Source organism: Bombina bombina, chromosome 4 (assembly GCF_027579735.1).
Source record: "Bombina bombina isolate aBomBom1 chromosome 4, aBomBom1.pri, whole genome shotgun sequence".
NCBI classification, from domain to species: Eukaryota; Metazoa; Chordata; class Amphibia; order Anura; family Bombinatoridae; genus Bombina; species Bombina bombina.
Genome location: NC_069502.1, coordinates 1,001,306,422 through 1,001,322,379, shown reverse-complemented (window position 1 = coordinate 1,001,322,379; position 15,958 = coordinate 1,001,306,422). Strand labels below are relative to the sequence as shown.

General features: G+C 41.4%; 1 protein-coding gene across 2 annotated transcripts in view; it reads left to right on the top strand.

Moving 5' to 3' along the window:
- Positions 1-15,958, top strand: part of VPS54 (VPS54 subunit of GARP complex) — a 352,784-nt gene that overhangs the window by 318,302 nt on the left and 18,524 nt on the right. For both annotated transcript variants that reach the window (XM_053712074.1, XM_053712073.1), the window contains exons 21-22: positions 141-248; positions 8,546-8,640. In XM_053712074.1, the coding sequence (XP_053568049.1) occupies positions 141-248; positions 8,546-8,640 (203 nt within the window). The remainder of the gene's footprint in view (positions 1-140; positions 249-8,545; positions 8,641-15,958) is intronic.

Here is a 15,958-nt window from a genome sequence, read left to right as displayed (position 1 = left end):
TTAAACTTTTCTTTTAAAATTGCTGGAAATAGCCTTTTAATAATCACATTTTCATCTAGTCTTAAAAATATCATTGCTATCTGAAAAAACCCTCAAATTAAATATAAATACCATGTGGTTTTTGTTGTTGTTTTTTTCAGTATGAAGTTAAAGCTCCGGTTCCATCAATGTGCTTTAGAAATATTTGTAAACAAACGACTAAAATGCATGAAGCAATTTATGATCTTCTTCCTGAAGAACAAACGCAAGTAAGTGTGGCTAGTGAGATTGTGAAACCCATAAAAGTTCAGTCAGCTGTAAAATAAATTTACCACAAAAATAGCAACACAAAAAACTTTATTTAAATCATTTTAAAATAATTCTGAAACAAAATACAAAAATAGTAAAACCAGCATCAAATGATCAGCACATTGACTGTGTAAAAAGTATTCAGTACATTAATAGTTAATGCTTTGCAGCCATTCTGTACCAATGCTAAGTTTAAAGGGACATTACACAGCTGACTACAACTACAGTAGCGGGGTTACTACTCACCATGTTATTGTTTTTCACTCCGGTACCTGCAGCTCTTTTTATTGTCACTCATTACAGAGTTGAGTTGTTAAAGCTCTGCATTGTATACTGAGCGCCGCCATCTTGAAGCTCGCGTATTGTTGCATTCTCTGATAGGAGCAGTGCTCTTTTACCGATCTGCTTTTTCACAGCTGTACCTTGCGCTTCAGTTTAGCTCACATAATAGACAACAAAACTGTTACATTTTTGTAGTTTTTCTCACAGTTAAATAACAACTATAAGCTAAAAAGATGGCGGCACCCAGTGTGAATAAGCAAAGCTTCACCAACTCCTGTTTGTAAGGGCTTAAAATAAGAAAATGACTGTAGAGAGCTGCAGGCGCAGAAGGAAAAACAAAACGCACAGTGAGTAGTAACAATTCTATTGTAGTTTAATGCAGACTCTAATAGCAACTGACCTGCTCTTGGTACATCGTCCTTTGTCATATAAACATCATTTTCTCCAACATTGGTGTGTCCGGTCCACAGCGTCATCCTTACTTGTGGGAATATCTCTTCCCCAACAGGAAATGGCAAAGAGTCCCAGCAAAGCTGGCCATATAGTCCCTCCTAGGCTCCGCCCACCCCAGTCATTCTCTTTGCCGTTGCACAGGCAACATCTCCACGGAGATGGTTAAGAGTATGTGGTGTTTAGTTGTAGTTTTTTTTATTCTACTATCAAGAGTTTGTTATTTTAAAATAGTGCTGGTATGTACTATTTACTCTGAAACAGAAAAAGATGAAGATTTCTGTTTGTGAGAGGAAGATGATTTTAGCAGACAGTAACTAAAATCGATTGCTGTTTCCACATAGGACTGTTGAGATGAAGTAACTTCAGTTGGGGGAAACAGTTAGCAGACTTTTCTGCTTAAGGTATGACTAGACATATTTCTAACAAGACTGTGTAATGCTGGAAGGCTGTCATTTCCCCTCATGGGGACCGGTAAGCCATTTTCTTAGTCTCAAACAGAATAAGGGCTTAATATGGGCTATAAAACTGGTAGACACTTTTATGGGCTAAATCGATTGCTTTATTTGGACATTTTATACATGTTTATGCTGATAATTCACACTTATAAACTTGGGGAACGTTTTTTAACGTCAGGCACTATGTTAGACACCTTTTCCAGTCAGGAAGGGCCTTCCCAGTTGTAGGCTGAGCCTCATTTTCGCGCCATTACTGCGCAGTTGTTTTTGAGTGCAAGACATGCAGATGCATGTGTGAGGACCTGAAAGTAGTTGGAAAAGTTCCTAGAAGGCGTTATTTGGTATCGTATTCCCCTCTGGGCTTGGTAAAGTCACAGCAAAGGCTGTAGCTGGGACTGTATAGGGGTTAAATCTGTAACCGGCTCCGGTTTCGTTATTTTAAGGGTTAAAGCTCTGAAAAATTGGTGTGCAATACTTTTAATGATTTAAGACACTGTGGTGAAATTTTGGTAAATTTTGAACAATTCCTTCATATATTTTCACATTTTCAGTAATAAAGTGTGCTCTGTTTAAAATTTAAAGAGACAGTAACGGTTTTGTTTTAAAACGGTTTTTGTGTTTTATTGACAAGTTTAAGCCTGTTTAACATGTCTGTGCCTTCAGATAAGCTATGTTCTATATGTATGAAAGCCAATGTGTCTCCCCCTTCAAAATTTTGTGATAATTGTGCCATAGCGTCCAAACAAAGTAAGGACAGTACTGACACAGATAATGAAATTGCCCAAGATGATTCCTCAGATGAAGGGAGTAGACATGGTTCTACATCATCTCCTTCTGTGTCTACGCCAGTTTTGCCCACGCAGGAGGCCCCTAGTACTTCTAGCGCGCCAATGCTTATTACCATGCAACAATTGACGGCTGTAATGGATAATTCCATAGCAAATATTTTATCCAAAATGCCTGCATATCAGAGAAAGCGCGATTGCTCTGTTTTAAACACCGAAGAGCAGGAGGGCGCTGATGATAATTGTTCTGTCATACCCTCACACCAATCTGAAGGGGCCATGAGGGAGGTTTTGTCAGATGGGGAAATTTCAGATTCAGGAAAAATTTCTCAACAGGCTGAACCTGATGTTGTGACATTTAAATTTAAATTAGAACATCTCCGCGCACTGCTTAAGGAGGTGTTATCTACTCTGGATGATTGTGACAACTTTGTCATTCCAGAAAAATTATGCAAGATGGACAAGTTCCTAGAGGTTCCGGTGCACCCCGACGCTTTTCCTATACCCAAGCGGGTGGCGGACATAGTGAATAAGGAGTGGGAGAAGCCCGGCATACCTTTTGTTCCCCCTCCTATATTTAAGAAATTATTTCCTATGGTCGACCCCAGAAAGGACTTATGGCAGACAGTCCCTAAGGTCGAGAGGGCAGTTTCTACTCTAAACAAGCGCACTACTATTCCTATCGAAGATAGTTGTGCTTTCAAGGATCCTATGGATAAAAAATTGGAAGGTTTGCTTAAAAAGATTTTTGTACAGCAAGGTTACCTTCTACAACCCATTTCGTGCATTGTTCCTGTCACTACAGCAGCGTGGTTCTGGTTCGAGGAACTAGAAAAGTCGCTCAGTAGAGAGACTCCATATGAGGAGGTTATGGACAGAGTTCACGCACTTAAGTTGGCTAACTCTTTTATTTTAGATGCCGCTTTGCAATTAGCTAGATTAGCGGCGAAAAATTCAGGGTTTGCAATTGTGGCGCGCAGAGCGCTTTGGCTAAAGTCTTGGTCAGCGGATGTATCATCCAAGACAAAATTGCTTAACATCCCCTTCAAGGGGAAAACTCTCTTTGGACCAGAATTGAAAGAGATTATCTCCGACATCACTGGGGGAAAGGGCCACGCCCTCCCACAAGATAGGCCTTTCAAGGCCAAGAATAAGTCTAATTTTCGTTCCTTTCGTAATTTCAGGAACGGACCGGCCTCTAATTCTGCATCCTCTAAACAAGAGGGTAATGCCTCACAGTCCAAACCAGCCTGGAAACCAATACAAGGCTGGAACAAGGGTAAGCAGACCAAGAAGCCTGCTACCGCTAACAAAACAGCATGAAGGAGTAGCCCCCGATCTGGGACCGGATCTAGTGGGGGGCAGACTCTCTCTCTTTGCTCAGGCTTGGGCAAGAGATGTTCAGGATCCCTGGACGCTAGAAATAGTTTCTCAGGGTTATCTTCTGGAATTCAAGGAACTACCCCCAAGGGGAAGGTTCCACATGTCTCACTTATCCTCAAACCAAATAAAGAGACAGGCGTTCTTAGATTGTGTAGAAGACCTGCTAAAGATGGGAGTGATACACCCAGTTCCAATGACGGAACAAGGAATGGGATTTTACTCAAATCTGTTCGTAGTTCCCAAAAAAGAGGGAACCTTCAGACCAATTCTGGATTTAAAGATCCTAAACAAATTTCTCAGGGTACCATCGTTCAAAATGGAAACCATTCGAACGATTCTACGCACTATCCAGGAAGGTCAATTTATGACTACCGTTGATCTAAAGGATGCGTACCTACATATTCCTATCCACAAAGAACATCATCAGTTCCTAAGGTTCGCCTTTCTGGACAAACATTACCAGTTTGTGGCCCTCCCATTCGGATTAGCCACTGCTCCAAGGATTTTCACAAAGGTACTCGGGTCCCTTCTAGCGGTTCTAAGACCGAGGGGCATTGCAGTAGTATCATACTTGGACGACATTCTAATACAAGCGTCGTCCTTTTCAAAAGCAAAGGCTCATACAGACATCGTTCTGGCCTTTCTCAGATCTCACGGATGGAAGGTGAACATAGAAAAAAGTTCTCTGTCTCCGTCAACAAGAGTTCCCTTCCTGGGAACAATAATAGATTCCTTAGAAATGAGGATCTTTCTGACAGATGTCAGAAAGTCAAAACTTCTAAGCGCTTGTCAAGTTCTTCATTCTGTTCCACGTCCTTCCATAGCTCAGTGCATGGAAGTAGTAGGGTTGATGGTTGCAGCAATGGACATAGTTCCTTTTGCGCAAATTCATCTAAGACCATTACAACTGTGCATGCTGAAACAGTGGAATGGGGACTATACAGACTTGTCTCCAGTGATTCAAGTAGATCAGAAGACCAGAGATTCACTCCGTTGGTGGATATCCCTGGACCACCTATCCCAGGGAATGAGCTTCCGCAGACCAGAGTGGGTCATAGTCACGACCGACGCCAGTCTAGTGGGCTGGGGTGCGGTCTGGGAATCCCTGAAAGCTCAGGGACTATGGTCTCGGGAAGAGTCTCTTCTCCCGATAAACATTCTGGAACTAAGAGCGATATTCAATGCTCTCAGGGCTTGGCCTCAGCTTGCAAGGGCCAGATTCATAAGATTCCAATCAGACAGCATGACGACTGTTGCGTATATCAATCATCAGGGCGGAACAAGGAGTTCCCTGGCGATGAAAGAAGTAACCAAAATAATACAATGGGCGGAGAATCACTCCTGCCATCTATCTGCGATCCACATCCCAGGTGTGGAAAACTGGGAAGCGGATTATCTGAGTCGTCAGACATTCCATCCGGGGGAGTGGGAACTCCACCCGGAGATTTTTGCCCAGTTGACTCAATTATGGGGCATTCCAGACATGGATCTGATGGCGTCTCGTCAGAACTTCAAGGTTCCTTGCTACGGGTCCAGATCCAGGGATCCCAAGGCGACTCTAGTGGATGCACTAGTAGCGCCTTGGACCTTCAACCTAGCTTATGTGTTCCCACCGTTTCCTCTCATTCCCAGGCTGGTAGCCAGGATCAAACAGGAGAGGGTCTCGGTGATCTTGATAGCTCCTGCGTGGCCACGCAGGACTTGGTATGCAGACCTGGTGAATATGTCATCGGTTCCACCATGGAAGCTACCTTTGAGACAGGACCTTCTTGTTCAGGGTCCATTCGAACATCCAAATCTGGTCTCCCTCCAGCTGATGGCTTGGAGATTGAACGCTTGATTCTATCAAAGCGTGGGTTTTCAGATTCTGTGATTGATACTCTGGTTCAGGCCAGAAAATCGGTAACTAGAAAGATTTACCATAAAATATGGAAAAGATATATCTGCTGGTGTGAATCCAAGGGATTCCCTTGGAATAAGATAAAAATTCCTAAGATTCTTTCCTTTCTGCAAGAAGGTTTGGATAAAGGATTATCTGCGAGTTCTCTAAAGGGACAGATTTCTGCTTTATCTGTCTTACTACACAAACGACTGGCAGCTATGCCAGATGTTCAAGCATTTGTTCAGGCTCTGGTTAGGATCAAGCCTGTTTACAGACCTTTGACTCCTCCCTGGAGTTTAAAGTTCTTTCAGTTCTTCAAGGGGTTCCGTTTGAACCTCTACATTCCATAGATATTAAGTTGTTATCTTGGAAAGTTTTGTTTTTGGTTGCTATTTCTTCTGCTAGAAGAGTTTCAGAGTTATCTGCTCTGCAGTGTTCTCCGCCCTATCTGGTGTTCCATGCAGATAAGGTGGTTTTACGTACTAAGCCTGGTTTTCTTCCAAAGGTTGTTTCTAACAAAAATATTAACCAGGAGATAGTTGTACCTTCTTTGTGTCCGAATCCAGTTTCAAAGAAGGAACGTTTGTTACACAATTTGGACGTAGTCCGTGCTCTAAAATTCTATTTAGAAGCTACAAAAGATTTCAGACAAACATCTTCTCTGTTTGTCGTCTATTCTGGTAAAAGGAGAGGTCAAAAAGCGACTTCTACCTCTTTCCTTTTGGCTTAAAAGCATCATCCGATTGGCTTACAAGGCTGCCGGACGGCAGCCTCCTGAAAGAATCACAGCTCACTCCACTAGGGCTGTGGCTTCCACATGGGCCTTCAAGAACGAGGCTTCTGTTGATCAGATATGTAAGGCAGCGACTTGGTCTTCACTGCACACTTTTGCCAAATTTTACAAATTTGATACTTTTGCTTCTTTGGAGGCTATTTTTGGGAGAAAGGTTTTGCAAGCCGTGGTGCCTTCCGTTTAGGTAACCTGATTTGCTCCCTCCCTTCATCCGTGTCCTAAAGCTTTGGTATTGGTTCCCACAAGTAAGGATGACGCCGTGGACCGGACACACCAATGTTGGAGAAAACAGAATTTATGCTTACCTGATAAATTACTTTCTCCAACGGTGTGTCCGGTCCACGGCCCGCCCTGGTTTTTTAATCAGGTCTGATGAATTATTTTCTCTAACTACAGTCACCATGGTACCATATGGTTTCTCCTATATTTTTCCTCCTGTCCGTCGGTCGAATGACTGGGGTGGGCGGAGCCTAGGAGGGACTATATGGCCAGCTTTGCTGGGACTCTTTGCCATTTCCTGTTGGGGAAGAGATATTCCCACAAGTAAGGATGACGCCGTGGACCGGACACACCGTTGGAGAAAGTAATTTATCAGGTAAGCATAAATTCTGTTTTTATTAGACTTAGTTTACTTTAGTTTCCTTTCTTTTTTTCTTTTCTTAAAATAACATTAAACATTCCTTGCTTTTGTGCAGAATTTTGCTTGTGTTATGTTTCCTTAAAGGGACCTAAAAACCCACACATTGTTTTTTCTTAGATAGAGCATACAATTGTAACAACTTTCCTTTTTACTTCTATTATCAAATTTTGTTTCATTCTCTGGGTATCCATTGTTGAAGGATCAGTAATGCACGACTTGAAGCTAGCTAGACACATCATATGAGCCAGTGACGATGCATATATGTGCAGCCGCCAATCAGCATCTATCTCCCTGTAGTGCATTACTGCTCCTGTGCCTACCTAGGAATGCATTTCATCAAAGGATAACAATAATATGAAGTAAATTAGATAACAGAAGTAAATTGATATTTCTTTAAAATGTCATGCTCTATCTGAATCATAAAAGTTTATTTTTGAGTTTACTACCCCTTTAAGAGGCCAAAAAAGTAAATTACATAACCTGCAAATCAGATAACTGGTTTAGGCCATTTGCAGTATTTTGAAAACTTAGGTTATACATTTTGCTTTTTGGTCGTTCTAGGGACCATGGGACAAAACACAATTTTTAAACAAAAGCAAGATCTGTTTAATATCCCTTTAATAAACTACTTAATTTTGCTTTTACTTAAACTTATTCCCCATGAATAAAGACTTTTCAATCTAACCATACAAATATGAGTCTTTCATTTTGTATAGAAATGCGATGTTCCTGCAAACTTCCACATGTTATATGTACAGTAAAAAATAACTATTAAAATTTTAAGACTTGCAAATGTGAGCTTGCTTACACGGTGTAAGTGCAGATGGAAATCACCCAGAACACACTCGCTCGGGTGATTGACAGGCTCTTCTCTCGTACAGGGTCCGCTGCAAAGCCATGCAGACAGGCTCTCAAGTTGAGTACAGTACATGAGGCCCTTTTGTTTTGTTATTGTTTTTTAAGATGTTTGCAGTTTTGTAAAAAAAAAAAAAGTAATTAGATTATAAAAAGGACATGTTGAAAATTAATTCCATGAACATAACACATTGCACTTTGACGCTATCCTGAACACATTACTGACAATTTACCTCACTTAAAGCTGCACCTGAGACAATTTGTTTAAAAAGTGGGAAATAGAACCTTCTTAGCATTACAAAACATGACTACCATTTAGAAAAAAATAACCTGCATTTTCGACTACATGGCACTGCGGTAATATAATCATTATTTTTAAGTCTACACATAAACAGACTCTACTAATGCATGTAGTGTGTCAAATCAATCTCTCAGAAAGCTCTAATAAATATATGAAAAAAAAGTATCCATGACCAGTAACAAATTGTAATACAAACAGGAGTAGTGAGAAAACTAAAGGTTTATGTAATAAGGTCACAGCATCCAACTTGACCTTTGAACAAAGTTTGTTTCTAAGCATTAGTTATATTAGTGATTTTATACCAATTTAAGTTGCAAAATATTTGACTTATTTTTTTTAAAACATTTGTGATCATGGTATTTTTCCACCTAAACTATACTCAGGCCATAAATAATCCTTCTGAGCTTGCTATTTTCCTGTTATTACAGACATTATTCCTTAGAATAAATACAAGCTACAGGCTTCATCTGAAGAGTCAACTGAGCCATCTGAATGTTATAAATGATGGTGGACCTCAACATGGGTACGTATAATGTGCTTAGAACCCTCTTTAGATAAATTACGTTTTTGAATAAAAAGAAAAAAGACATTGAAGACTTCTCAGCTTTTGACACTGAAACACACACTCACACACAAAATATACTTTATTTGGGGCTAGATTACAAGTGACACGCTATTTAGTGCTTTTGCTTGAGTGTAAAATTTGTTAGACCTATTCTTTTTTGCATGCATTGGGTATCACGTGTATTACAATTTGAAAGTAAAATGTTTGCGTGCGAGCAAAACCCAATGTGCACTAACCAAAGGATTTTAAAGGACACGTTAATTTATTCTCCCCATAGACTTCAATGGAGAGCTTATTGATTGCACTCTAACCAGATAGGAGTTATTAATATTTCACATTCCAATGTTCTTCACATACAGGAAAATGTTATTTACACACATATATATATATATATATATATATATATATATATATATATATATATATATATATATATCCCATAAAAGTACACCCCTCACATTTTTGTAAGTATTTTATTATATCTTTTCATGTGACAACACTGAAGAAATTACACTTTGCTACAATGTAAAGTAGTGAGTGTACAGCCTGTATAACGGTATAAATTTGCTGTCCCCTCAAAATAACTCAACACACAGCCATTAATGTCTAAACTGTTGGCAACAGAAGTAAGTACACCCCTAAGTGGAAATGTCCAAATTGGGCCCAATTAGCCATTTCCCCTCCCCGGTGTCATGTGACTCATTAGTGTTACAAGGTCTCAGGTGTGATTGGGGAGCAGGTATGTTAAATTTGGTGTTATCGCTCTCACACTCTCTCATACTAGTCACTGGAAGTTGAACATGGCACCTCATGGCAAAGAACTCTCTGAGGATCTGAAAAAAAGAATTGTTACTCTACATAAAGATGGCCTAGGCTATAAGAAGATTGCCAAGACCCTGAAACTGAGCTGCAGCACGGTGGGCAAGACCATACAGCAGTTTCACAGGACAAGTTCCAATCAGAACAGGCCTCACCATGGTCGACCAAAGAAGTTGAGTGCACGTGCTCAGCGTCATATCCAGAGGTTGTCTTTGGGAAATAGACGTATGAGTGCTGCCAGCATTGCTGCAGAGGTTAAAGGGGTGGGGGGGTCAGCCTGTCAGTGTTCATACCATACGCCACACACTGCATCAAATTGGTCTGCATGGCTGTCGTCCCAGAAGGAAGCCTCTTCTAAAGATGATGCACAAGAAAGCCCGCAAACAGTTTGCTAAAGACAAGCAGACTAAGGACATGGTTTACTGGAACCATGTCCTGTGGCCTGATGAGACCAAGATAAACTTATTTGGTTCAGATGGTGTCAAGCGTGTGTTGTGGCAACCAGGTGAGGAGTACAAAGACAAGTGTGTCTTGCCTACAGTCAAGCATGGTGGTGGGAGTGTCATGGTCTGGGCCTGCATAAGTGCTGCCGGCACTGGGGAGCTACAGTTCATTGAATGAACCATTAATTCCAACATGTACTGTGACATACTGATGCAGAGCATGATCCCCTCCCTTCAGGGACTGGGCCGCATGGCAGTATTCCAACAGAACGACCCCAAACACACCTCCAAGATGACCACTGCCTTGCTAAAGAAGCTGTGGGTAAAGGTGATGGACTGGCGAAGCATGTCTCCAGACCTAAACCCTATTGAGCATCTGTGGCGCATCCTTAAATGAAAGGTGGGGAAGCCCAAGGTCTCTAACATCCACCAGCTCTGTGATGTCATGGAGGAGTGGAAGAAGACTCCAGTGGCAACCTGTTAAGTTCTAGTGAACTCCATGCCCAAGAGGGTTAAGGCAGTGCTGGAAAATAATGGTGGCCACACAAAATATTGACACTTTGGGCCCAATTTGGATATTTCCACTTAGGGGTGTACTCACTTTTGTTGCCAACGGTTTAGACATTAATGTGTAGGAGTTATTTTGAGGGGACAGCAAATTTACACTGTTATACAGGCTGTACATTCACTACTTTACATTGTAGCAAAGTGTCATTTCTTCAGTGTTGTCACATGAAAAGATATAATAAAATATTTACAAAAATGTGAGGGTTTGTGGTATACTGCGTGTGTGTGTGTGTGTATATATATATATATATATATATATATATGTGTGTGTATATATATATATATATATATATATGTATATATATGAATATGTGTGTGTGTATGTATATATATATATATATATATGTATATATATATCTGTGTGTATGTGTATATATATATATATATATATATATATACACACACCTATATGTCTATTTCTATAGATATATAGGTATAGATATCTATTTTACATTAACATTATCAGATATATATAAACATATGCCAAAGCAAGGATAATGTTTAGATATAGCTTTAGAGAATGAGTAGTTTCTAGATCTCACTTAAAACATATATGCAAATAAACATTATCTAAGCAGTAGTGAGATTGTGTATTTGAAGAACTCAATCCTATGGTGCTTTGTGCCTTTTGGAGCTGGTAGTTTTCTTGTATCTTTCCCTCCAGTTCCAGTGTGCACATATAGCTGTAAGGAAGATCAGAAATATTCCAATAGTGCAAAACATAATTTATGTAAGAACTTACCTGATAAATTAATTTCTTTCATATTAGCAAGAGTCCATGAGCTAGTGACGTATGAGATATACATTCCTACCAGGAGGGGCAAAGTTTCCCAAACCTCAAAATGCCTATAAATACACCCCTCACCACACCCACAAATCAGTTTAACGAATAGCCAAGAAGTGGGGTGATAAGAAAAAAGTGCGAAAGCATATAAAATAAGGAATTGGAATAATTGTGCTTTATACAAAAAAATCATAACCACCTCAAAAAAGGGTGGGCCTCATGGACTCTTGCTAATATGAAAGAAATGAATTTATCAGGTAAGTTCTTACATAAATTATGTTTCTCCTGTTAAGTGTGGTCAGTCCACGGGTCATCATTACTTCTGGGATATTAACTCCTCCCCAACAGGAAGTGCAAGAGGATCACCCAAGCAGAGCTGCTATATAGCTCCTCCCCTCTACGTCACACCCAGTCATTCTCTTGCACCCAACTAATAGATAGGATGTGTGAGAGGACTGTGGTGATTATACTTAGTTTTTATATCTTCAATCAAAAGTTTGTTATTTTAAAACAGCACCGGAGTGTGTTGTTCCTTCTCAGGTAGAATTTGAAGAAGAATCTACCTGAGTTTTTGGATGATTTTAGCCGGCGTAGCTAAAATTCATTTTGCTGTTCTCGGCCATTCTGAGGAGTGAGGTAAACTTCAGATCAGGGGACAGCGGGCAGGTTCACCTGCAAAGAGGTATGTTGCAGTATATTATTTCTGAGGAATGGAATTGACTGAGAAAATACTGCCAATACCAATATAATGTAAGTTCAGCCTTAAATGCAGTAGTAGCAACTGGTATCAGGCTGTTTATGTATATATGTGTACACTTCAGTATTCTGGGGAATGGCACTTCTCTGGGTAATACTATATGCATATAATCTTTAGCCTTACTTGCAGTGGGAACGTCTAGCAACAGGCTGTTTAATGACATTTCATGATATTTGATTTTAAACGTTTTTGCTGGCTGCTAAATTGTTTAAATATCTGAGGTACTGGGTGAAAAATTGTTTTTGGGCACTGTTTTTCCACTTGGCTGTCGTTTATTTTAATTTGAGACAGTTTACTGAACTTCCCTCACTGCTGTGGGTGAGGGGGAGGGGCCTATTTTGGCGCTTTTGCTACGCATCAGAAATTCAGTCAAGTCTTTTTCTCTTCCTGCATGATCCGGATCGTCTCTACAGAGCTCAAGGGTCTTCAAAATTATTTTGAGGGAGGTAATCACTCACAGCAGACCTGTGAGATTGTGCTTTGACTGTGATAAAAAACGTTTATATTTTGTACATTTGTTTCTCTGCTTAAGGGTTAGTTATCCATTGCTAATGGGGGCAATCCTTTGCTAAATTTATGCTTTTACTGGGAAAAATCTGATTGTTATAATTTTTCCGGTTCCTTATTATTAAACTGTCATAATTTTTTCTGTGCTTCTTAAAGGCACAGTGCGTTTTTCATATTACTTGTAATTTGAGTGAAAAGTATTTCCCAGCTTGCTAGTTTAATTGCTAGTTTGTTAAACATGTCTGACTCAGAGGAATATCTCTGTGCTATATGTGCAAAAGCCAAGGTGGAGCCCAATAGAAATCTATGTACTAATTGCATTGATGCTACTTTGAATAAGAGTCATTCTGTACAAATTGAACATCATTCACCAAACAACGAGGGGGAAGTTATGCCGACTAACTTGCCTCACGTGTCAGTACCTGCATCTCCCGCTCGGGAGGTGCATGATATTGTAACGCCGAGTACTTCAGGGCGGCCATTACAAATCACACTACAGGACATGGCTAATGTTATGACTGAAGTTTTGTCTAAATTACCAGAACTTAGAGGTAAGCGAGATCACTCTGGGGTGAGAACAGAGTGCGCTGATAATATTAGGGCCATGTCAGATACTGCGTCACAATTTGCAGAACATGAGGACGGAGAGCTTCATTCTGCAGGTGACGGATCTGATCCAAATAAACTGGATTCAGACATTTCAAATTTTAAGTTTAAGCTGGAAAACCTCTGTGTATTACTAGGGGAGGTCTTAGCGGCTCTGAATGATTGTAACACAGTTGCAATACCAGAGAAAATGTGTAGGTTGGATAAATATTTTGCGGTACCGTCGAGTACTGACGTTTTTCCAATACCTAAGAGACTTACTGAAATTGTTACTAAGGAGTGGGATAGACCCGGTGTGCCTTTCTCACCCCCTCCTATATTCAGAAAGATGTTTCCAATAGACACCACCACACGGGACTTATGGCAAACGGTCCCTAAGGTGGAGGGAGCAGTTTCTACTTTAGCTAAGCGTACCACTATCCCGGTGGAGGATAGCTGCGCCTTTTCAGATCCAATGGATAAAAAATTAGAGGGTTACCTTAAGAAAATGTTTGTTCAACAAGGTCTTATATTGCAACCCCTTGCATGCATTGCGCCTGTCACGGCTGCAGCAGCATTTTGGTTTGAGTCTCTGGAAGAGACCCTTGAATCAGCTCCATTAGATGAGATTACACACAAGCTTAAAACCCTTAAGCTAGCTAATTCATTTATTTCTGATGCCGTAGTACACTTAACTAAACTTACGGCTAAGAATTCCGGATTCGCCATTCAGGCACGCAGAGCGCTGTGGCTAAAATCCTGGTCAGCTGATGTTACTTCTAAATCTAAATTACTTAACATACCTTTCAAAGGGCAGACCTTATTCGGGCCCGGTTTGAAGGAAATTATCGCTGACATTACAGGAGGTAAAGGCCAAGCCCTGCCTCAAGACAGAGCCAAACCTAGGGCTAGACAGTCTAATTTTCGTGCCTTTCGTAACTTCAAGGCAGGAGCAGCATCAACTTCCTCTGCACCAAAACAGGAAGGAGCTGTTGCTCGATACAGACAAGGCTGGAAACCTAACCAGTCCTGGAACAAGGGCAAGCAGGCCAGAAAACCTGCTGCTGCCCCTAAGACAGCATGAAGTGAGGGCCCCCGATCCGGGATCGGATCTAGTGGGGGGCAGACTCTCTCTCTTTGCCCAGGCTTGGGCAAGAGATGTCCAGGATCCCTGGGCGTTAGAGATCATATCTCAGGGATATCTTCTGGACTTCAAAACCTCTCCCCCAAAAGGGAGATTTCATCTTTCAAGGTTGTCAACAAACCAGATAAAGAAAGAGGCGTTTCTACGCTGTGTACAGGATCTTTTACTAATGGGAGTGATCCATCCGGTTCCGCGGTCGGAACACGGACAAGGTTTTTACTCAAATCTGTTTGTGGTTCCCAAGAAAGAAGGAACCTTCAGACCAATCTTGGATTTAAAGATCCTAAACAAATTCCTAAGAGTTCCATCGTTCAAAATGGAAACTATTCGGACAATCTTACCCATGATCCAAAAGGGTCAGTACATGACCACAGTGGATTTAAAGGATGCCTACCTTCATATACCGATTCACAAAGATCATTACCGGTATCTAAGGTTTGCCTTCATAGACAGGCATTACCAGTTTGTAGCTCTACCATTCGGGTTGGCTACGGCTCCAAGAATCTTCACAAAGGTTCTGGGCTCTCTTCTGGCGGTGCTAAGGCCGCGAGGAATTTCGGTGGCTCCGTACCTAGACGACATTCTGATACAAGCGTCAAGCTTTCAAACTGCCAAGTCTCATACAGAGTTAGTACTGGCATTTCTAAGGTCGCATGGGTGGAAGGTGAACGTAGAGAAGAGTTCTCTCTTACCACTCACAAGGGTTCCCTTCTTGGGGACTCTTATAGACTCTGTAGAAATGAAGATTTACCTGACAGAAGACAGGTTAACAAAGCTTCAAAATGCTTGCCGTGTCCTTCATTCCATTCAACACCCATCAGTGGCTCAATGCATGGAGGTAATCGGCTTAATGGTAGCGGCAATGGACATAGTACCCTTTGCACGCCTACATCTCAGACCGCTGCAATTGTGCATGCTAAGTCAGTGGAATGGGGATTACTCAGATTTGTCCCCTACTCTGAATCTGGATCAAGAGACCAGAAATTCTCTTCTATGGTGGCTTTCTCGGCCACATCTGTCCAGGGGGATGCCATTCAGCAGACCAGATTGGACAATTGTAACAACAGACGCCAGCTTACTAGGTTGGGGCGCTGTCTGGAATTCCCTGAAGGCTCAGGGATCATGGACTCAGGAGGAAAGTCTCCTTCCAATAAACATTCTGGAATTGAGAGCAGTTCTCAATGCCCTTCTGGCCTGGCCCCAGTTAACAACTCGGGGGTTCATCAGGTTTCAGTCGGACAACATCACGACTGTAGCTTACATCAACCATCAAGGAGGGACAAGAAGCTCCCTAGCGATGATGGAAGTATCAAAGATAATTCGCTGGGCAGAGTCTCACTCTTGCCACCTGTCAGCGATCCACATCCCTGGAGTGGAAAACTGGGAGGCGGATTTCCTAAGTCGTCAGACTTTTCATCCGGGGGAGTGGGAACTTCATCCGGAGATCTTTGCCCAAATACTTCGACTTTGGGGCAAACCAGAGATAGATCTCATGGCGTCTCGCCAGAACGCCAAGCTTCCTTGTTACGGGTCCAGGTCCAGGGACCCGGGAGCAGTCCTGGTAGATGCTTTGACAGCACCTTGGACCTTCGGGATGGCCTATGTGTTTCCACCCTTCCCGATGCTTCCTCGATTGATTGCCAGGATCAAACAGGAGAGAGCATCAGTGA